The sequence below is a fragment of the Trichosurus vulpecula genome, chromosome 4 (assembly GCF_011100635.1).
Source record: "Trichosurus vulpecula isolate mTriVul1 chromosome 4, mTriVul1.pri, whole genome shotgun sequence".
NCBI lineage: Eukaryota > Metazoa > Chordata > Mammalia > Diprotodontia > Phalangeridae > Trichosurus > Trichosurus vulpecula.
In genome coordinates this window covers 231,443,054-231,466,166 of record NC_050576.1, presented here as the reverse complement: position 1 = coordinate 231,466,166, position 23,113 = coordinate 231,443,054, and the positions used below count along the sequence as shown (strand labels likewise).

At 44.6% G+C, this 23,113-nt stretch overlaps 2 protein-coding genes across 2 annotated transcripts in view; one reads left to right on the top strand and one right to left on the bottom strand.

Annotated features, from left to right (window-relative positions):
* RARRES1 (retinoic acid receptor responder 1) overlaps positions 1-7,650 on the top strand; it is a 36,164-nt gene extending 28,514 nt beyond the window's left edge. Inside the window, exons 4-6 of the mRNA XM_036758196.1 lie at positions 496-632; positions 6,864-6,926; positions 7,022-7,650. Of these exons, the coding sequence (XP_036614091.1) occupies positions 496-632; positions 6,864-6,926; positions 7,022-7,174 (353 nt within the window). The 3' untranslated portion in view covers positions 7,175-7,650. The remainder of the gene's footprint in view (positions 1-495; positions 633-6,863; positions 6,927-7,021) is intronic.
* An 8,582-nt stretch (positions 7,651-16,232) lies between these two features.
* GFM1 (G elongation factor mitochondrial 1) overlaps positions 16,233-23,113 on the bottom strand; it is a 52,442-nt gene continuing 45,561 nt past the window's right edge. Inside the window, exons 16-18 of the mRNA XM_036754994.1 lie at positions 17,889-18,049; positions 17,116-17,169; positions 16,233-16,610 (exon numbers count right to left, since the gene is read on the bottom strand). Of these exons, the coding sequence (XP_036610889.1) occupies positions 16,479-16,610; positions 17,116-17,169; positions 17,889-18,049 (347 nt within the window). The 3' untranslated portion in view covers positions 16,233-16,478. The remainder of the gene's footprint in view (positions 16,611-17,115; positions 17,170-17,888; positions 18,050-23,113) is intronic.

The window sequence follows — 23,113 nt, the reverse complement described above, 5'->3', positions numbered from 1 at the left end:
ATCTACAGCATGTCCCAAAAGTGGTCTCTTTGTTAGGAGCTTCCAATGAGATCTCTCTGTCTCCGTCTCCCTCTGTGTCTCTGTCTCCCCCACCTCCTCCCTTCCCTCCCCTTCCCTTTTGGAATTTGATGGGTAGGACCAACCCCAGGACTCATGCCCTCCTCCTCCTCTACCTTCAGCGGCACCAAAATGTGGAGGGAATCACGTCTTCTCTCCCGAAGGTCAACTCCTGACGTCACCGTTCTGCTTCTGCATTATGCAGCACAAAGATTTGGTATTTACTAGGTGTTTATAATTGGCTTCCTCAGAATAGCAAGAAGCAGCAGGGAAGGTTTCAGAGGACCAAAGAGACAAAATAGGAAGATGTCACATGCCCAGCTCCAAATGCCACCCCAAAAGCCACGTGGGTGGCTTTCACAGCCCTGCTCCTCAATTCCAAGGCTGAGACTTCCCTCCACTAAACTAACACATCTGTGCTTACTTCCTTCTTCTCAGGCAACCTTGGCCATCTTGACCCATCTCTGCAGCCCATGTGGGACTTAGCCATGGTTGGCAGCTCTTATGTGATGTGGGAGAAGACGTCACAGTCATTATACTATTATATGATGCAGCTTAGTGGGGTAAAGCAATGGGTAAGCAATATAGAAAAAAAATCTGCATTAAAGGGGTCTATCCTACTGCCCTGATTGAGGAAGGAGTGGGACCCAGAATGCACACTGGCCCCATAGGCAGCCCAAGGACTAACTTGTCATGCTAGGGGGTTTCTGGAATCTAGATAAGAACTTTAGATAATATGGCCAAGATTGTAGTTTCCTTTCAGAGGAATAAAAACACAGGCCACACCCTACTAGGTTAGAGATAAACTCATTTTTCAACTGTGGGCACAATTGTTTGAAAATCATCCCAATCTCCCCTAAGGACGCAAGCTTGCCATCAGCTAATTCTGATGCTAGGAGGCTAGCGAGAGCCCTTTGTCCATAGCCCTAATACAAGGAGTGAGAATTCCCTTCCTGTACCTCAGCCTCTTCCTAGCTGGGTGCCCCTGAAAATCACTGACCCCCTCTAGGACTCAGGCTCCTCGTCTGTAAAATGAAGGGGTCGGACTAGATGATCTCTATGGTGTCTCTTGGTTCTAAATTTGCGATCTTGTTCTGCTATGTCAGATGGATGGTCCACAAACTCCCTCAATCTAGGAAGGGTAAAAATCTATCTCTCCATCAAGGCCTCCAGCAGGTTGGGAGGATTCTGTTTGGAAGAACATACACATCAGATGACAGAGCCCAGATGGGTTGCAATCTGCTCCAGTGGAGGGAGCCTTCCCATTCATGAAGTCATGGATCTATTACTTAACTCATTCCTCCGTGACATTCAGTTCAGCTCAATTCAATCAGTGTTTATTAAGGGATTAGTCTTCATCTCTGTTCATTCCTCCTAAATTGTGCCAGGCTAGAAATGTTGTAAAATGGCACCCAACTGAGTCATCTTCAGGCTTCACAGCTTAGCATCAAGAGAGATACAGCTGAAAGACCCCTGGCTCTGGGGTCAGGCAACTTGGGTTCAAGTGCTGCTTCTAACAGTACAGTCTGCGGAACCTCGAACAAGTCGAGACCCAACTCTGGGCCTCAGTTTCCTTCTCTGTAAAATGCAGCAGGGAGGACTAGCAATCTTCTGAAGTCCATTCTGGCCTGGAGTTGGGATCCTGCAGCCCTTGGTGCCTTCACTCTAACAGTGACTAGTGCATCATCAACATGGCCACTGGTTGGTATGAGAGGTTCAAGAGAATGCCTAGGGGAAAAATACCTACAGATCATGCAGGAAACAAGCGACCCAATTTAGAATTCATCTCATATGATCTAGAACAAGTGTTGGCACCCACCTCATGACAATTATGTCAGGACATAAATAAGCAGCCAGAGATTCTGATATTTGGATGGACCTAGGTTTTCATCTATGTAGTACTCCCTCCACTGGTGAAGACTGCACCCCATCTCCATTTTCTTATCCCATGTGATTCTTGACCATACTTTGCAATGAATTCTCCACAGAGAATCGACTCCTTGCACGTTCTCTGACTGTTGGACCATTCAGGATATCCATTGATTGTCCCTGGCCCTCTCTATATTATTGTTACACTCCTTTTCTGGGCCATCTGAAAACTGGAAACAGGGACTGAGGACTCGGTACACACCAGAAATGTCACCTGGGATGGAAACAGTGGCCGGTGCCCCTAGTAAAAGTAAATAAATAAACCAATTTTGGGGGGCTGAACCTGTGATTTCACTGGGATGGGGAACTCGATTCAATTCAGCAAGCATTTGTTTATTTCCTTCCAGAGAGGAAGCTCCCTCTATCAAAGCAGATCCCTACCTTCTGGGCTATTCCAATAGTCCATAAATATTTATTAAGCATCTGCTGTGCAGGCCAGGCATGGTGCAAAGGTTAGTCTTAGAATAGAGGTTAAGTGACTAGCCCAAGTTGAGGACTGTAATGGCCCACTTATCAGAGCCCCTGATTTTAAAGTGCTTGTAATCTGAGATAATGGGAACTGTCCAATTTGGTGAAAACCAAGAGCTCCCTTCTAAAAAGTCATTTAGAATTAGATGTTGAGATTGTCTGATTGTGGGAGGTTCCAGGACCCTTCACCCAACACACAAGACCCAAAGCAGTTGGCTCAAGCAGACAGTGCCCAGGGCAGCTGTGGCTAAAAAGAGCTGATACAGACCTGATCAGGCTGGGGAGCCAAAAGTGGCCTGCGGGGATTAGAACTGGCTCCATCCCAACCAGCTGGGTGGGGGCCGTGACCCTTCCTCCAAGGCAGCACTGTGGTTCCCAATGACTTTTTGATGCAATAGCCCCAGGAATCACAGGCCCATCAACTCAGAAACAAATGAAGCCTGAGATACATCAATAACATTAAGGAATGAGGATTTAAATAAAAACATAAGCTACAGATGAGCAAAGGGTACCATAACTTCTTCAGGCTCCCTGCCAGCCACATCACTCTCAGCCACTGGGGACTTGGAGAACAGCTGGGGAAAGTTCTGAAGACAGAAAAGAATTAAGGCAGTCTTTGCAACTGTCTGAGTATCAGTCCTAGAGCGCCAGGCTCAAGTTGAAAAGAGCTGAAAATGAGGGAGAGAGAGAGAGACAGACAGAAAGACAGACAGAGGAGAGAGAAAGAGACAGAGACAGAGAGAGAATTGAAGGTTTGCCCAGACAGCCTTTCATAGCAAGTTCAATGAGTCTGTTCTCCCTTCCATCCCTCAACTCTCCATCTCTCCATCTCTCTCTCTCTCTCTCTCTCTCTCTCTCTCTCTCTCTCTCTCACACACACACACACACACACACACACACTTCTTTGAGTACTCTCTTCCAGCTTGACAATGCATATCAAGAGTCACCAAGAGAACCATGGATCCGTAATGAAGGAAACCCACTGATGGTTTCAACAAACATACCCCAGCGCCCTCAGAGAGGGGTCACAAGGACCACATTGGCTGTAGACAGAACACAGAAGGCATGTAGGGTATTAAGGGAAACAATCGTTCTACCTAGGAAGTTCTCCTTGGGAATCTCTGATATCAAAACCAGACCAGCCCTGCCATGGTCACCACCTCATAATAAAAGGTAAAAGAAAAAATGTGGGGAAACAAAAGCCGAGACCTGGGTTCAAATCCCATCTCCCTGGGTGGCTTTGGTCAAATCTCATCTATAAAATGGAAAAGACAGCCTTTGGGGTTCCTTATAGTTCTGGCTCTGTGATCCTGTCTTCTATCAGGTAAAACAGATTTGTCAGGGTGATCAAAATTACATCATTACAGTGAAATCTCACTGACTCAACCAATTCAGACTTTGTGATAATTTGGCCAAAGCCAGGCAGAATTACTTAAGCTCAACCCCACTACATCTGGGCCAGATAAACATGAGGATATTCTAAAGGAGAGATTCTGGCCTCTGCCCTTCCCTAATCAGTGAGTGAAGGGGTGAGAATGAGAGAGATAGGTTAGATAAGTGTTCTTCCTCTCAAGCCCCAGGATCCTACCAGTAAGGATTTCTTCATGGAAATCAGCTGAGAGGCCTTCATTGAGGAAGGCAATAGCCACAAGAACAAAAATTTCAGAACTTAGAGAATGCCGGAAATTACCACACCTTAAAAAAAAAGGGGAAACTGCCCTAATTTATTTGATGTGTCTTAAGTGAAATATTTCATCCAGGGGGGTACAGATTCCCATCATTGACTTCAATGCAAGCCCTGTCTCTGTTTAGCCTAAAATCAGCCTCCATGGTTTCCTCCAAGGCTATTCAGCTATTATGAAGGACAGGATTAGGAAAAATTGTCCTGGGAGCATCATCCAAGATTTAAAAATAAAACAGATTTTTTTAATTACTGAAGGAAAAAAAAGATGACATATAGCAGTCAGGTCTCGAGTATAGCAAAGGAAGAAGAGAACAAGCTAATGACATGAGTTGGGCAAACAGAAGCATCAGGACAGGGCAGGGCAGTCTCCTCCCAGACTCAGACAGAACAAAGTGAATCTCATCACCCCAGAAGAAGCAGAGCCAAATGGTGACTGGAAATAAGCAAAGCATTTCCTGAGTCAAAGGGAGGAGGGTTTTCTCGTCTGAGTTCTTGAGCCCTCTTCAGAGGCCAGCTTTTCCACCAGCGTTTTAGTGGCCAGCTGGTTCTAGAGAAGAGTTACAGGCTCACTCCATTTAAGCAAATTTCTTAGAGGGTGAGCTGCCAAGAATGAAAAGAAACTACCAGCAAGCCATGGTCAGCTCTTGCTTGTGGGTCATCCAGATTCTTGAATGCTCTTATCTGGTGTATCAGTAAGGCAAGATTCATGACCTCGAGGATAATCATGAACATGCCTAAATGGTTCAGAATCACAAATTATGAAAAAATCTCTAGGTAGAAGGCAGAGGAAGTATAACATTTATTTAGACACCAGAGAATCTGATCTCAAGACCAACGACCCCAATTCGATATAGCAGTCGTTATATTCCAAAACCAGTAAGCCCACCTCAATGTAGCAACAAGGAAATTATAACACAGTATTATAGCAAGGAACCAAGTCATCCTGTAACCTTCCCCCCTCCTAGGGCTTTCCCATAAACAATCAATCATGAATTCTGTCTGCTTGCTGTTCTGAAAGCCCTTGCAGTGCTCAGAGTCCTTGCAGTCTCTTGGATTCTGTGGATTCTCAGCTTTGATCTCCACACTCTCTGCTCTGCAGTCTCTGCTGCCTCAATGTCTTCTTGATGTCTGCTTCTCAATTCTGCTGCTCTCAGTTCTGGGTTCTCCTTATATACAGTCCTAGCCAGCATCTGATTGGCTAGAACTCAGGTTTGTGATTGGCTGAATTCATGCAACCTGATTGGCTAGAACTCAGGGCACATACAATCGATTGTGGTCTTAGCACCTAGGGTTTCACACCTCTTGTGACCTACTTAGCAAAAAGGTGTGGGCCTGGGGCCTCACACCTAGTAAGTAAAGGGTGTAAGCCTGCCTACAATCAAGCCTCTCCCAATCAAGTTTCCCTTAACTAGCTCCACCTGAGGCCTATTGAATTGGGGGGGGGGAGGGCAGATCTTTAATCACATTCTCATCACATCTGGGCACCTCATGACTTAGGGTCATGGATCCAGCACTGGAAGAGACCACAGAGATCATGTAGCCCAACCCCTCATTTTACAGATGAGGAAACTGAGACCCAGAGAGGTTCAGTAACTTGGGCCAAGGTCACACATTGAGTAAGAAGTGTTGGTTCTATGAGTCCAGGTTCTACAAGTCCAGATGGAGGATTTTTTCTGCTATATTATGGTACCTCCTAAGAGAAGGGGTGAAAGAAGGGACCTGAGCAGCGATCTATACCTGGAAAAGAAGCCCCCTCCTCCGCCAACATCCAACAAGTGGTCATCCAGCCTTTGCTTGAACACCTTGCCTTGGGAGGCTGTGGGCTCCTCCTCCGTATAGGACATCAAGCAGAAGATGGATGATCATTTCCAGGGTACATCGGTTGGGGAAGGGGGGAATTTTCTTTTATATGGGTCGGATTAGATGGCTGCTGAGGTCCCTTGAAACCCTGAAATTCTGCATTTCTATGGCTTCGAAGAAGGGGAACCCATCACCTCCCAAGGCAGCACATTCTACTTTTGGAGAATATCAGATAATAATTATTAGTAATTATAATTATTAATAATTATTTTTAGCTAGGCAGCTAGGTAGAACAGTGGAGAGATGGCAGGACCTGGAGTCAGGAAGACGAGTTCGAATCCTTGAGACTATGACTAGCTGTGTGATCCTAGGCAAGTCACTTAACCTATCTCACTTTCCCCATCTGTAAAATGAGGATATTAATGGCACCTACTATCCAGGGTTGCTTTGAGGACAAAATGAGACAATATTTGCAGAGTGTTTTATGAACCTTAAAGCATCTAGCTATTATCATTTTAATTATTATTAATTTGCTTCTTTGTATCCATCCTTCCTGATTGGGTCCTTTGGAGCCAGAGGAATCTCTTGCACCAGAAGACAACCTTTCACATACCTAAAATCAGCTATCATAATCCTACTATACCACCACCCTACTCTCAGTCTTAGGAACCACTAACACCTACAATGTGTTTTACAAGGTCACATTATAATTTGGTAATAAAGCAGAAACAGAAACCTTCCTCTTTCATATCTCATTCTAAAACATCATCCCCAAGGAAATGAGGCAAGGAAAACATCTAGGAAAGAAAAGGAATGCTGAGTGTTTAACTACCATGATGTCAGTCAACAAGCATTTATTAAGCACCTACTATGTGCTTGATAACTCCAACTATTTCTCACATTTATTCTTCTTTCCTTTTGACAGACAACAAGAGGTGATTTTATCAGTTTTAACTACACCGTCCTACTCCATGAATTCTCAACCCAGGTGAGAGATCCTACGTGCCCTTAGTAAATAAACATGGCGCTCACTGTAGGTCCCTGTATGTGCAGTAATGCTACCTTCCATCCTGTCTTCTCTAGGAGATCATTCCCTGCCAGATTCATCTACTCTGGTATCCTGGCAAACCCCTTAAAATCCGGTATCACTGTCAAGACCCTGGGGCACAAGAGGAAGGTTCTGGGAATGGCGAAGGCTCGGCGGAGACCCCTACAGAGATCTTTAGTAACTTCTGAAAGATGAAATACCTACTAATTACACTTATACCAATTTAAAATGACTATACTCAACGGCTTCAGCTGCTACCCGGTACAGTAGCTGACTAGAATCAACTCCATATTCTGGAGACGTAGGCAACACCGTGATTAATAGCCAATGTTCAGAAAACCCCCGGTATTTTTTTAAATTAACTTCTGGGAGCACTTGCCTGATTCCAGTAACTCATGAGTGCACTTAGCTCCACTCGGAGATACTTTGGGGCCACCTGAATGCCAGGACTGGTTAAGCCCTAAAACACTACATATAAAGGGAGAATGAATTAACAGCTTCAGAAGAGGATGCTCTTCAGGCTGAATTTTCTATTCTCCAAAGCTTGTACCTAATATTACTTTTAGAATTCTAGCTGATTATTTTACACCACTCCAATCTCAGTGTCCATGCTAGTACGGAAATAAAGATAATATATTTCAATAAAAGTAAAGTGAAAGGGAACCATGAAGCTGGTTTAGAACAAAGTTTGTGATTTTTAAGCTTCCTAGCAGAATGATTTTCTTTAGCCTGAGAATCAAGGGGGAAATAAATATGGTTACATTTCTAAAGAAGACAATTGGCTTTGTGATCATTTGCCTTGACCGGCAAGGTTTGCTGAGGATGGAGAGTAAAGTCAAAGCTGAGATGGTAAAGCACGGACTGGCACACAAAGTCTAGGGGAAGATCTTGGGATTGGATATTTAGAGCTGGAGGAGACTAAGGAGGCTGCCTAGTGCAGCTTTCTCATTTAACAGACGAGGAAACTGAGGCCAGGAAAAGGTAAGCATCCTGCCCAGGCTCACAAGCTTCTGAGAGGGGGTTTGAACCCATCTTTCCACCATACCAAGCTTCCTTCTGTTTTTCACTTATAGAAAGACCTTTGCACCCTGGATTTCTGCCTTTGGCCTCAGTAATTTAATAGCAAGCAGGAGAGCACATAATGGAAGCTATAATTGAATTCGATGGAGTGCCTCCTTGGGGCAGGACCAAAATGGCTGTGGGGAGGGGAAAAAAAAAGAGGGACAGAAAATAAATGTTCCCGTTATCTGATGGTGCCCAGAGTTGGCATCGTGCCATGGAAGGTCAGTGCCAATGTCAGAAAAGTATTAAGCAAGTTACTCAGGCCAAGAATGAGGAAACAACAGCCTTAAAAGAAGCAGTCGACAAAAATACTGAACATTTATTTCCCTGTCTGCACTGAATGTCACAACACATGGCACAACTTCTATGCCTAATGAGAAAGTTCTCGAGGCTTGGACCTGGTTCTGGGTCAAAGGATGACCGCCAAGGTTAGTCCAACTTTCTCATTCTACAGACGAGGAAACTGAAATCTGTAAGTGACTTGCCTAAGGTCATACGGCCAGTAAGAGGCAGAGCTGGGAATCAAACCCACGTCCGACGGTCATGGGTCCTAGAAGCCATTTGGTTCTGCCTCCTGCCTTTACGAAGGAGAAGTAACTGCCCAAAGTCACGTGAGAAAGGAAGAGGTAAAATCTGAACATAGATGTGCTCTGTCTCTAATGCCAGCGCTCTTTCCACTGTTCCATATCATATGACCAACACCATGAACTACCCAGGTCTCCATAGCATCCCACACACTGGCATCTATCTGCCCAAAATCCCTCTCTCTAAGTTAAACTATTGACATCAACTTAGATAGGAAAGTGTAGGACTGATCCAAAAACAAAGATCCCAAACCCAACTATCCCAGTTAGGGGAGGCTGCATAATAATAATTCACACAAATATAGCCTTGTAGGATTTGCAAAGCACTTCATAAAACCTCGTTTGGCCTTACAACAACCTTGTGAACTTGACACGATAGACATCATCAGCCCTGCTTTATGGATAAGCAAACTGAGGCTCAGGATTTAGGTGATTCATTAATCAACAAGCATTTGTTAAGCTCTTACAATGTGCCAGGCACTGTGTGTTAAGTAGTAGGAATACAAAGAAAGGGAAAAGGCAGCCCCTGCCCTCAAGGAGCTTACAGTCCAATGGGAAAGACAATGTGCAAATGACTATTCAAAAACAAGATGTATGGAATATATTAGAGCTAATCAGAGAGAAAGTACTAGAATTAAAAAGACGGGATTTTACCAGGGACTTGAAGGAAACCACAGAAGCCAGGAGGCAAGGATGAGGAAGGAGAGCATTTCAGGCATGGGGGAAGGACAGCCAGCGAAAATGCAGGCTGGGAGACGAGCATCCAGTTCAAGGAACAGCACAGAGGCCAGTGTCACTGGACCACAGTGGGTGGGGCAGGGTATAAGAAGAATGAAAAGGTAGAAATGATGGGGTACAGGCCCAGAGACCTTTTCTTCCTAACCCCCAAAAAAGCCAATTTGTCTTTAGCAATTCTCCTTGACTCTTCCCTGCTTGATTTGGTTTTAGCCTGAGGCTATAGCCTCGCATTCTTATTAGGCCCAAATCTCTCCCTCTATTGTAACTTTAGACATGCATGCCTTCAGTTACTTCCCAACCTTGATATTCCTTCAGGAACTTCCTGCCCTTGATCCCATTCTCTCGGATCCTGGACTCTGGCTCCACCTTATCTTCCTTAGACTTCCCCTCAGGACCATCCCAAAAGCCCCCCACCAGTCACCCCAGACAACCCCTCAATCTTTCCCACAATCTTTTATGTATTTAAATCCCATCCTGCCTTCATAAGGCGCTCAGATTCTTTAGGAGTCTAGCCTATGGCGGGGCTGCTGGAGGATCTGGCCAGTGTAGCTGGTCCCTAATAAACTTTGTCTTTTCCTTTGGCTAAGAAGGCTTGAGTCGAATTCTTTCGGCAGGACCCGGTGCGTCAATATTTTGGGGTGTCGAGCACCCCTCCACCTTTCACCTCTTCAGAAACAGACCAGGTTATAAAGGACTTTGAATGCCAAGAAGAGAGTTTTCAATTTGATCCTGGAGGTTCTAGGGACCCACTGGAGTTTATTGAGTAAGGGGCTGTCATGGGCTTTACGGAGATCAATTTGAGTGAAGGATAGTCTAGAGTGCAGACACATTTGAGGCGGTGAGAACAATCAGAAGGTGATCACAATAGTCCAGGTGTAATGTGATGAGATTTAGATCCAGGTCTAACTCTACATCCAATCAACTAACCATGATTTCACACTTCCTCTCTAGATCAACTTCCATAGATTAAACACTCCCTTGAAATACAATAAAATGAATGGCATGTGCTCAAGACTGCTCCCCAGTCAATGCCTTATAGTGATCCCATGGGTGTGACACTTTCAGAAAAAGACTTCAAATTTTCAAGAGTTTAGCTCCTCTGAATAAGCACTCAGCCTCCCATGACCACCTACAAAAAGAAGGGACTTTTGGTCTCTGACGACAGAACCAAGTGTCTTCGTCCAGTCTTAACCCTGAGCCAAGAAATGCAAAAAAAATGCTTAGCTGGTAGATACAGACAGATAATATGAGTTTTTCCCACTACTTTGTGGGATTCTAAGACCTGAGGTCTGCAATCACAGTGAGTTAATCAAGAAAAGGAAATCTGCTTTTAAAAAGGCTATCAGGGAAGAATATACATGGAAATACCAAATATCTTGACATTTTTTTAAAAACTAATAAAAAATTCATAGAAGGGAAAGGAAAGGGCACCGATTTAGCATGCAGTCGTTTTCTCAAAACTTCCCTTGGAAATGGAAACTAAAATGTCCTTTTATCTTACTTCACAGGATTGATACTTTATTTTGCGTGTTCTTTTAGGATACATCATCTAAAATAACTGGGATTATGTCATTTTTATGCTCTGCAAAGCAAACAGTAGATAGAAGATAAAGACTGGATAGAAGTCAATTATTTAGAGTAACAGTAAAATGGCTTCCCTTTTCCAATTTCAATTCCAATTTCCAATTTCATTTATCTAGTTAGTTGTACTAATAAGTAAGGTTTTTCCTCTTAGAATCATAGATTTAAAGCAGAAAAGGACCTCAGAAGTTGTGTACAACCCATTCATTTCATAAATGAGAAAACTGATGCCCAAGTTCACATAGGAAGTAAGTAGCAAGAGTTGGGATTTGAACTCAGGTCTACTGCTCTCTCTGCTTTATTAGTCTATTTGTTACCTTTCATGTTCAACACATTCAAAGAACACCAGCCATCTGGCTGAATGGGAGAACTAATTCATTTAATGGGATATTCAGGAGAAAAAGAAAAACTTGTAGATCTAGAAATAGAACGATCTTAAATAAAAGAAAGGAGACTACAAAGTTAAGCCTGTCATTCTTTTAGTTGCTTCACACCAGGTTCTTTTCTTGGGGCTAACAGGACTCCTGAGAGTATAAAAACTTAAACCATTGTGATGAATGAAAAGTCTAGGAGACAATTTCTGGGTAATTAATGATCAATTTATTAGTTATGGCTAGCAAATTAATAACCTTGGGGGCTGCTGAGAGTTTAAATACCCTTGGAAGAGTGGGTGTTCCCTACAGGCAGAAATGAACTCTAATTGGTTAACAATTAATAAGAGAATGAATCCTATAATAAGAGGTGGGTTTATTTTAATGAGGGACTGGAGAACCATTGTCACACTTGGACAAAAGAGACTCATGTCTACAGAGACCATCCCTAGCTCAGGGCTATCTAGACAAAATCCACCCTTACCAGAGTAGAACAGTGATGGAGTTATCTTAAGAACTCTACCTGTATAAGACCGGTCTTTACCCTTTGTCATAACTAAGCTGTCGCAGTTGGGCTTTGTTTCTGAATAAGGAAATAGTAAGGGAAAAAAACCTGGGTCACCCCATATTAGTAATTGGTTATTAATAAGTATTTCTTTCATAGTTACTAGTGTATTTCATAGATCAGGAAACTTTTTTGTATGTTTAGAAAATTTTATTGGAAAACTGAAAAGAACATGTGGTAAGTCAAACCCTCCTTCCCCCAGCATATAGTATCCACTCTTTTCCTTGAAATTTACAGAAAAAGGCAGGAGCTCCTGAGTGCTTGTAATCGCCTAAATTCTTTCTAGCAGAACTGTGTCCAAAAATAGGGCCCTCTCATTGCCTGTGAAATTATTTTTATGCAAAAAATTGAGAGATCCTTCCTAATAAAAGTGAGAGAATCTCTGGCCCATATTAGGATGCTACTGGACATTGGGCTGAGGGTTCAACATACAGAGACAGCTATAGAACCTAAGGGGAAATGGAGCTTATGGCCACTTCCAGAGGCTGAATTGTTTAAATATTTAGTACGATGCAAAAGACCCAATAGCAGGCTAATGTCCAATGGCCCAAACACTGGGAACACAAGTTAATTAGGAAATTGCCTTGGTGTTCATAAATAATCAAGTGTTTAGATGCCCGTGGGAAAGGGCCAAGTTCAGTCTGTGTTTTCTTATGCCAACATCTGTCATCAATTTATAATATCTTTAAGTTAAAAAGTGATTATCCTTCACTACAATATAAAAGCCCTAACTTGTGCCTATCCTAATTACTCCTCCTCCAGTCATGAGAGAGCTAGTGGTTGGTTTTTACCCATTTCAAGTATATGAGGGTGATACAATGAGGTGCCCAGTACTTTGACAGCTGACGAAAGAGCTTCCTCTTTGCAAGTTCCTTAAGCCAATGAAATCACAGGTTTGTCCTGATCCAAAAATAAAATGGTTGTAACATGTAGCTTTTGGGATCCACCCAAAAGTCTATGATGAAGTGCTTGGACACCAGCTAAAGACTAGGAAGATCTACCTATTAGTCTTGGGACATGTCTATTAGCTTAACCTGGTGGGTTTTGCCTGGACCGGTAGGTTTGGAACCACCTGGGAAGAAAGGGCAGGGTCTGTACAAAGAACATGGTAGTTGGTGGGAACCAACATGCAAAGGCAGGCTCTGAAATGAGCCAGAAGGCCCAAAGTGCCATGTGGTGTCAGTGGGATACTTTGTTATGAAAGGCTCAAAACAGCTGAAAGATCGGGCCTATGGGTGGAAAGACCAGCTTCCGATGAGATGACCTTGAAAACAGACTGAGGCCCATTTAGGGTGGTCTTTTTTTCAATGAGAGCTTGGTGGTTTGGATGGGAAGGGAGACTTGCCAACGCCTTGAGGTCTGAGAGTTAAGTATCATAAGACAACAGAGATGATGGACAGTGGAAGGAGTTTTCCATCCTAGCTACACATACACACACACACACACACTCGTTCACTCTGTATGTTCCCCTGTAAATACTACATTAGAGAACAGGGGAAGGAGTAGAGTGAAGAAAAGCCTGTAATTCTCTTCCTAAAAGGGGGATCTTGAGTTTGGGGATATCGATAAGCCAGGAGAAGGGGATCTAGCTTGAAATCTGAAAGAGGCACCAATGAGCTAAGGCCTGGAAAAGAGTGTGATTATTAGCAACATACGGAGATATTGGACTAGGAACCATGGTGCCACTGCCATAGGATGCCTAGGGTTTCAGCAAGCCACTTGATGGTTGCTCATATCATCGTAAACTAGGTAGTAGTAAAATTAGGTAGGTTCAGAATGAGGTGAATGACTAGCCCCAGAGATTAGTAGCTTCTAATGTAGTTTTCTTTGGCCCTTTTATTTTCACAATTTCTCTTGATGCCTTTCTGAAGGACTGTCCTCTCCCCTGCCCTAGCTCAACATGGCAGGGCCATCCACCAGCAGTTAGAAGACCAGCTCCACCTGCTGAGATTGAGAGGAGCCACAACCTAACCCTCACCAAGTGCTGGATGCTGACCCCCATACACCCTCCTCTGCTGGAGGTATTTCAGAGCCCCCTTTCACTCTAACACTTGAATGCCTTGCCCTCTAGCCTGGGAATCATCTGACTGACACTGCTCCCCAAGGTCCTGCTACTTTCTCTGCCAAGGAGCTCCCCGGCCCTTCTGCCTTCCATGAAACAAACATGAACACACACCCTCCTCTTCTTCCCCTCGTTAGAATGTGAACTCTTTGACAGTAAGGGCTTGTCCCTAGCACCTAGAGCAGTGCTTGGCACATAGTAGGTGCTTAGTAAATCTGTTTCCATTCCATTCTATAGATGGCATGTTAACAAAAATGGAGGTAATATGAAGCTTGGAGAGAAGGCTAATGGACTGGATGGTAACTCAGAAGCAGACTGAAAGGCTGGAACAATGGGATAGATTTATATTTATCCTGGTTACATTTTATTAAAATGTTACACTTAGGTTCAAAAACTAAACTACAAATGTACCAGATGAAGGGATCATGGGTCAAGTTCAGCCTCCAAGTATGATATGGTGGTTTATAAAGCTCATGTGATCCTAGGCTGCATTCAGAGAATGAGAGCACCCCCAAAAAAGTCAGTGATGGTTCCTCTGTCCTCTGGCCTGGTCCAACTGGATCTGATGTGCTGTGTTTAGGTTTGGCTGCCCCATCTTAAGAGTCCTTGATATGCTAGAGTGAGTCCAAGATCTGGATGGGGAAGTGATCCAAAAGCATTTCATGAGAATCCGCCAAAGGAATTGGGGATGTTTAGTCTAGAGAACAGAAGACTTGGAGGAACTTGAGGGCTCCCATGTGAAAGAATTAGATGTGCTTTCCTTGGCCCAAGAAAACAGAAACAGGACTAATGGCAGATTTCAACTTGAGAGGAGTAAAAATTCCTGAAATATGCATAGATTTATAGGGAGAAAGCAGCACAAAGTCAAGTGAGTTGCCTTAGAGAGTAGCGAATGTGACCACTTGTCAAGGCTTTTGCAGAGGAGTTCAACTAAATGGCTGCTGGGATCCCTTCCAACCCTGAAAGCTTGATTCTGTAAGTACTTAATGAAGCACAGAGCCTCTCCAGTTAACTCACCCCTATTGCCAACATCCCTGAAAATTCAAAGGAGCTGAGGGCAGCTGGAACAAATGTTGTTGATGCGAAGGCACAGTCCATGTGGACATTCTCTCACAGAATGGCGACCAAACTCTGAGCCTCTCTTCTCGTGGGTGGCCTCCAATGTTGATGAGTGATTCGTGGGAATTTGCAAACAAAACATACTCTGCAGCACCGATGCTTGAGTCAGTAACAACAACACTTAGGAGGCTAATGGATTTTTCTTAAGTCACAATCATAATTAATTTCTCCTTTTGTCAACCTCTAAATACAAAGCCATGCTAGAAGATATTTCCAAAAACCACAAGGAACCTAATGTCATCTTTTAGCTACTGGGTTGTTGTTGTCTTTTAAACATCCCAGGAAAGAGGTGGGAAGTCTTCTAAATCCAGATGGTCTTTGGAGGAAATGATCAGTATTCCCAACTTGGCTTAAATCACACTGTTGATACAAATGAACGCCTCTTCCTCCCCCTTTCTCTCGTTTCTCACCACCCTCCCCCCAACATACCCAACAAAATGCCAATTTTCCCACATACCATAGACAATTGTTTTAAGCCTCCACACCACGGTTCATTTGTTTGCAAATAGAAACCATCTTTACAAGAGGGAACACAATAGTCTGCTGTGTGCATGTCTCGAAAGGCTGGATACTAGGCCCATTTGAAACCAAGGGATTCTAAGGAAAGACAACCTCTTCTGCTACACCAGATAGACTCTAGAACAATACACCATCACTGCCATCTGGAATGTTTAATTGCTTATGAAGACAAACTCCAACCAATCACCTTTTCAGGGACCCAGCATTGGGGGCACTGGACCAAAGGCTGACCATATCCAGAAACAGCTGACACTGATCGGGCCCTCAAGGCTGTCCATGGTGCTGCTGAGCTGAAGGTTACCTTCTGACTAACGTAGGCAGGAAACACTTCATGGCAATCTCCCTTATTTTACATAAGGCCCCACTAGAATGCCCTCTACCCTCCTAAAACCAAACAGAGTTATTAGGGAGCTGTCAGAGCAGCAAACTTAAGAGCTTAAAGCCTTTATGGCTAAAAATCAAGCCAATACATCAATTTCCTGGAGCAAGGACCCAAGCCTGAAAAAAGTTCCTTTATGCCCTTTCAACAATCAAAAACATCCATCCACTGGGGATGCGGATACCAGGATTTCACTCTTCTCAGTAGCCTTTGGTAAGAAAATAACATCAGTCCAATATAGTAATAATCCCTCAAATAAATATTTGTACACTACAGTATAATCACTGCTTTTAATAGACATTTTACAATAAACTCAAAAAACTAATCCATGGCTGTAGGCCATTATACACACATTATCTCTAGGTTGCTTCTGAATAAAGAGAGAGGAAATCCCCCCAAATCCCAGCCTCCTCGGCCTAAATCCCCTCCCCTGGAATCCATCAAACCAGGGGAACACAGGAGACTGCGAGGGAATCCAAACCAAGTTCAGCGCTCAGCACGAGGGAGAAAAATCAGCTCTTGGCTTTTCCTTTCTTCACAGGGAGCTGACCAGTGGCTTCCAGGTACTTGTGGATGAGATCTTCTTGGGTGGCAGGCGAACACTGTTGGTAGCGAGAGTACTCCATGGTATATTCCCCTTTACCCTGCAAGACAGAAAGGAGAATGAGGCCTATTGTCCTGGGCTTATCACAACCATCACGGAAGGTCAGACAAAAATAAGATCCAAGCATGCATTTATGTGCTAAGCATGCATGTGTCAGGCATGATGCTGGGAATTGACTGGGGAATACAAAGACAGAAGCTTATATCCTGATATATCAGAGAAAATATCGTAATTAAATAAAAATATGCACAAAGTCAATGCAAGGTGATTTGGGGGCAGCACTAATAGCTTGTGGGGTGGGGGGCAGACTGAGCGAGAGGACGCCCTGTAGAGGCCACAGGGGCAGAGAGTGACTTCTAGGAATTTTAACTGAAAGGATGGAGACAGGACCCACCATTTCCCTTTTCTCCATAAGACATGGAAGAGAAAAGAGAATTCCCTAGGTTTATTACAGCTACCAGATAACACTGATTTCCCAGATCTCATCTGTTAGGTGGGTGGGCTCTCCAAGCATACACGCATCTCTAACTTAAACCCTGGCTCACCTCCGTGCACGACCGAAGTTCTGTGGCATAGCCAAACATTTCATTTAGCGGCACCTGAAAATCAACGCAGTCAACATTTCAGCAGCGCTTCCAGAAAAGTATTTAAACACAGAAGAGGCTCCTTTGGAGCAAATGTTACGGTTGGAGGAAAAATGCTAGAAGAACTCAAAAGGAATAACTTATTTCTAGGCTTCTAACAACCGCTAACTTAAAAGCACTCTCCCATCTGGCCAGCCTCGCCAGGCATTTATTTGCCGTTCTGCTCTGCAGGACCCAATGAGATCTGACCCCTGTGCTGTGGGACACCTCTTTCCTCTGGCTTCTTCAATCAGCTGCTGTCAGAGCTGCTTCTGGGGAGGCCCGAGGCCTCTTTTCTCATCACAGGGCTCCTGGGACACTACCCTGATGAACAAGTTGTCACCCATTGAATCTGAAAGCCCATGTTCCCAGTGAGGCAGCCAGACGTATAAATCCATACAGACAGAAAGCAAGACCAGGACGTATCTTAAAAAAGATTTCAAGGCTGAGGCCACATTCTGGGTCAGAGGCCTCTTTCTATAGCCCCTAAGACCCAGAGCTCACTGCAGACACCAAACCCTTCCTGTCTGTTAGTTCCCGATAGCCAGCCATCAAGTTCCCCGACACGGACATACAAAGTCAGGACTCAAAGCACCAGAAAGGGGAGGCTGTTTGAGCCCATAATTATCAAAAATCTTAAAAGCTCCTATTAAATTTTCACTGCTAAGCACTCTCCCCAGATCGACGACACTTACATCCGCATACAAAGTAAAGTAGTCCTCTACGCCATCTTGTCCGGTAATGACTCCATGGCGGCGATTAATCCCAGCAATCACAGTGCCCTGGAACTCGTTAGGAGCTACCACCTCCACCGACATCACAGGCTCCAGGATGCACAGAGTAGTGTTGGCCAAGGCTAGGAAGAAAAGGCCAGAGTCAGCGTGTTTGTCTCACACCCACAGGGTACAAAGTGTGTGCGTGAGTCTGCTAGGAAAGAGCTCAAAGGAGAGGGAATGGATTCACCAACACCAACTCAGTTTTAATGTGCCTTGGCCTTGGTAAACGTTTGGTGAATTGACCTGAATTTTGGTGCCCACAGAAGATTCTGCAGACTGCAATGTTCGATCTGAACACATTTCCCTAACTGTGATTGATTTCCCCAAAGGAGGGACTAGCTAACTGGGGCTTTGTTCTGATATAAGGAATCTTTCCATTAACAGACAGCTAACCCTCCAATCATGGAATCCAGGAACACAGAGCTACGAGGGCCCCTGAAAGAGCACTGAGTCCAGTACCATAGTGCATTAGTACCCTGTATCTCTAGGCACGTGAGTGCCCATACCACCCTGGGAAAAAGAACCAAGAGACCACATGGTACAACTCACTGTGGCAGCCCCCCCTTCCCCCCTGGGGCTTGGTTTTCATCACATCATCACAAAGTTCTTCCTTTTATCTAAATGAAGTGATTCTTGCTTCGATTTACATCCATTTTTCTTTTCCCCTTCTTGTCAGACATGGAAAACAAATGTTCCTTCTGTCTCTGAATGAGTCCTTTGGTCTTTCCCTAAAGAACCCAATTCTCTTCACTTTTCTTCCTACGAACAGGGTTCCCTTCCATAAGTCACCCTGGAGACTTAAGCGCACCTAAATTCAAACGCATCCACTGCTATAATGGAAGCTCATTTAAGCTGTGCGGTACATAAACGAGTCATTTGTAGTTTGGGGGAGAACCGTTAAGACAGGAGTAATGCAGACCGCTAATGTGACCTTTGGGATCATTCTGGGAGGGACAGGGCTGAAAGTGGCCTTTGTGCTAGCTAACAAGGAAGGTCTGCCTAAGTCCGCTAAGCCCTGCGGACCTCTTCCCAAAATGTTTCTAAATAACTGGAGGAATTTCAGTTCCTTCATGCTAAATTTCTGCTTGAGAGGAGTGAAAACAAAGATATCTACTTTCCCCCAACCAAGGTCACAAACTCCCTGAGATCTGTTCAAGGTTAAGGACGTGGATCCCCGGTTAAGCACGCCTGGCTGACATAAAAAGAGTCAAAGCAAGCCCAGTGTTCTAATGTCCTCCAGAAGCACCCAGTCACTTCAAACATCCTAATCGCCAGTCATGAAAGCATCTCCCTCAAAGAACTTGAGCAGTTGCGGCTCTGTCAGCCTGCCTGTAGCTGTGCTCTTCAAAGTCATCAAAACGAACTTCTCAAAAACCTTCTATAATTCAGAGCGATCTGCCCAAGCAGACCCCCATTTAATCCAGAAGGCATTAAAAGTAAAAGGCTATTCCAGGCTCCAAGTTCCCTTCGATGATCCCTTAGGGGGCTGAGTTCTAAACACAGATAGGAGGATCAGGAAAAACAAAGAACACAGACAGCTCGAAGTTTTGTCTGCTGCAAATGGAGGAATTACATCCACATCACAGGGTTTCCCTGGCTCTAAAAACAGCTGGGGGCTTCTTTTTGTTTTGTGTTTTTTTTTTTTTAAACATGGACATGTTTTAACCAGATGACAAAATCCCCAATGAGCAACAAAATCTTAGGAAAATTTTCACAGTACCACAATGACCTTTAACTCTCCCCAAATCCTCCCAATTCACCTCTCACCTTTTACCTTCTCCTACAACCAGGCTGAGGTACATGACAAGACTCCAGAGTCAATCTGGAACCACCAGTTGGCAGTCACCATGAAGGAGCCAGTGGACCTGCCTGACATTGCCAAGGTGGGACCCTGAGGACAGGCAGGAAGACTAGAAGACCAGAGACATCTTCAAGCCAAGGGCTGCAGCAGAAAATCCTATGGGATGGCAGCTGAGGGGCTGACATGAATAATAGGGAAACGTAGGTATGGGCTGAGGTCGAACTGCTCAACAGACAAGCATTCATCCAGAGCTCAGCCTAGCTGGTCTAGAGGGCAGTGTGTATGAATGGGGTAAAAGTCAATTAGTCAGGCAATACACATTTATTAAGAGCCTACTATGTGCCTGGTACTATACTAAGCACTGGAGATACAATCCAACGAGCAAACAAATATGTACAAAGCATGCTATATACAAGATAAATGGGAAATTGGCTGGTTGTTGTCCTTCGTTCTCAAAGAGGACCAAAATGACATCATTATGCTTGAGTCAACATTCAATGTGTCCGACTGTGGCTGATCAGGCCAACAAGAACTGGGAATGCTCTACCATAGGTGGGGCACAAATAGTCAGTGTGAACATTTGGGGTGGATACTCCAAACTTGCCCATCCTTCATTTCCTTTGAACTGTCTCAATTCGGCTTTGCTCACAGAGCACGGCACCTTCTCTGATGTGGGTGCACCATGCTTAGCGGTCCTGTGTCAGTGTCTCCCATTTCACACAGTCAATTCCAAAGTTCTTAAGAGAGGTCTTGAGAGTGTCCTTGTATCGCTTCTTCTGACCACCATGTAAGCCCTTGCCCTGTGTGAGTTCTCCATAAAACAGTCTTTTTGGCAAGCATACATTTTGCATTTGAATAACACGGCCAACACATCAGACTTGCGCTCTCTGAAGCAGAGTCTGAATGCTTGGCAGTTTAGTTTGAGTAAGGACCTCAGTGTCTAGTACCTTATCCTGCCAGGTGATCTTCAGAATCTTCCTAAGACAATTCAAATGGAAGTGATTCACTTTACTGGCATGGTGTTGGTATACTGTCTCTTTACTAAGCAGGCACTTCGAGGGGAAAGACACTAGAATTAAGAGGGACTGGGAAAGCCTTCCTGTAAGACAGGGGATTTTATCTGGAAGTTAAAGAGAGCCAGGGAAGCCAACAGGTAGAGATAAGGAGGGAAAGCATTCCAGGCACAGGGAGCAGTCACAGAAAATGGCCAGAGCCAAGAGAGAGTCTTGTTTGTGGAACAAGGCCAGTCTGGATCTCAGAATATGTGCTGCGAAGAGGGGTATAAAAGACTGGAAAAGGCAGGAGGGGCCTAAGTTATGAGGAGCTTTGAACATCCAAAGAGGCTGGAGGGTGTGATCGTGATCCAGCAAAGGAGTCAGAGAAGTGGCCAGCCAGGTAGGAGGAGAACTAGGAGAGCCATTTCTGGAAAACCTAGAGAGAAGAGAGGATCAAGGAGGAGTGATAAGCAGGGTCAAAGGCTGCAGAGAGACCAAGGCTGAGCAAAGGACAGCTTTGGCAGCTAAGGAATCATTAGTAACTTTGGAGAGTCATTTGGTGAAAGGTTGGAAGCCGGAGAAGAAGACCATGAGAAGAGCCAGGGAAGGTACCCATGGTGGATGGCCTCTGATATAGGATGACAGTCAGTAGCAATGAAAGGAGCAAGTGGGACAAGGGAGAAAAGGGCATGAAGATGCTTTTGCCACCTCGTCCCTCACAGGCTTTCTAACATTTTGAAGAAATGCTTCGTAAAGCCTAATATTCCAGAGCTCTGGTCACTAGGCTGGCTCCGTTGGGACTTTGGTTTCTTCCGTAGGATGGCTAGAAGACAGGCATATTAAGCAAGGCACTTTTTAGTTAAAGCAAAACCAAAAAATGAGCAGAGGAAATGGTTGTAATAATTGTGATCCCAAGGTGAAAGGCAGACAGGGAAGGGAAGCCCTTCCACCTTATACTGTATTCAAGACAAAGCATTACCAAGTCCCAGAGACAAAGTTTTGAGTTCTGATTCTGCCCTAGTGATTTAACAAAAACAAACAAACAACAGCCCATTAAAAGTGTGCGCCAGAAAGAATTGGGAGAGGGGAAAGTATTCAACTTAAGAATGGCTGAAAAAGTTGTGGTATATGATCATGATGGAATACTGTTGTGTTATAAGAAACGATGAGCAGGATGGTTTTCAAAAAACCTGGAAAGGGGAGGCGGCGCCAAGATGGCGGCTGGTAAGCAGGGACTAGTGTGAGCTCCGTACCGAGTCCCTCCAAAAACCTATAAAAAATGGCTCTGAACCAATTCTAGAACAGCAGAACCCACAGAACAGCAGAGGGAAGCAGGGCTCCAGCCCAGGACAGCCTGGATGGTCTCTGGGTGAGGTCTATCCCACACGCAGCTGGGAGCTGGGAGCTGGGAACGGAGTGAAGCAGAGCCCAGCCTGAGCGCCATGGAACAACCAAACTTGGAGTCGGGCGGATGGGGCCCCTAGCGCCCTGAATATGTGAGCTGCGGCAGTTACCAGAATCCTCAACCCACAAACACCAAAGACTTCGGAGGTTAGTGGGAAAAGCTGCGCGAGTGGAAGGAGTTCGAGGTTCAGCTTCCAGCCCCTGGGGCAGCGGAGGTGGGGCAGCTACAGCTGCTGCCGCTTCTGGCCCCAGGCCCACCTGGGGGGAGGAATTAAGTGGTGGATCAGAGCAGGAGTGCAACAGCCTGCTGAAGATCTAAGCCCAGCCCGGGCTGGGGGTTCTTGGGGAAGGAGTAGTGCTGGTGTGACAGAGCTGGCACCTCCCCCCCAAACGTGGAACATAGAACTCTTTAGTCTACAAGCAGTCATACCCCACTCAAAAACTCAAGGGTCAAGTTAGTTGGTTGGGAATATGGCCAGGCAGCGAAAACACACCCAGATTCAGTCTCAGACTTTGGATTCTTTCTTTGGTGACAAAGAAGACCAAAACATACAGACAGAAGAAGACAACAAAGTCATAGAGCCTACAACAAAAGCCTCCAAGAAAAACATGAACTGGTCCCAGGCCATGGAAGAGCTCAAAAAGGATTTGGAAAAGCAAGTTAGAGAAGTAGAGGAAAAATTGGGAAGAGAAATGAGAAGGATGCGAGAAAACCATGAAAAACAAGTCAATGACTTGCTAAAGGAGACCCAAAAAAATACTGAAAAATACACTGAAGAAAACAACACCTTAAAAAATAGATTAACTCAAATGGCAAAAGATCTCCAAAAAGCCAATGAGGAGAAGAATGCCTTGAAAGGCAGAATTAGCCAAATTGAAAAGGAGGTCCAAAAGACCACTGAAGAAAATACTACTTTAAAAATTAGATTGGAGCAAGTGGAAGC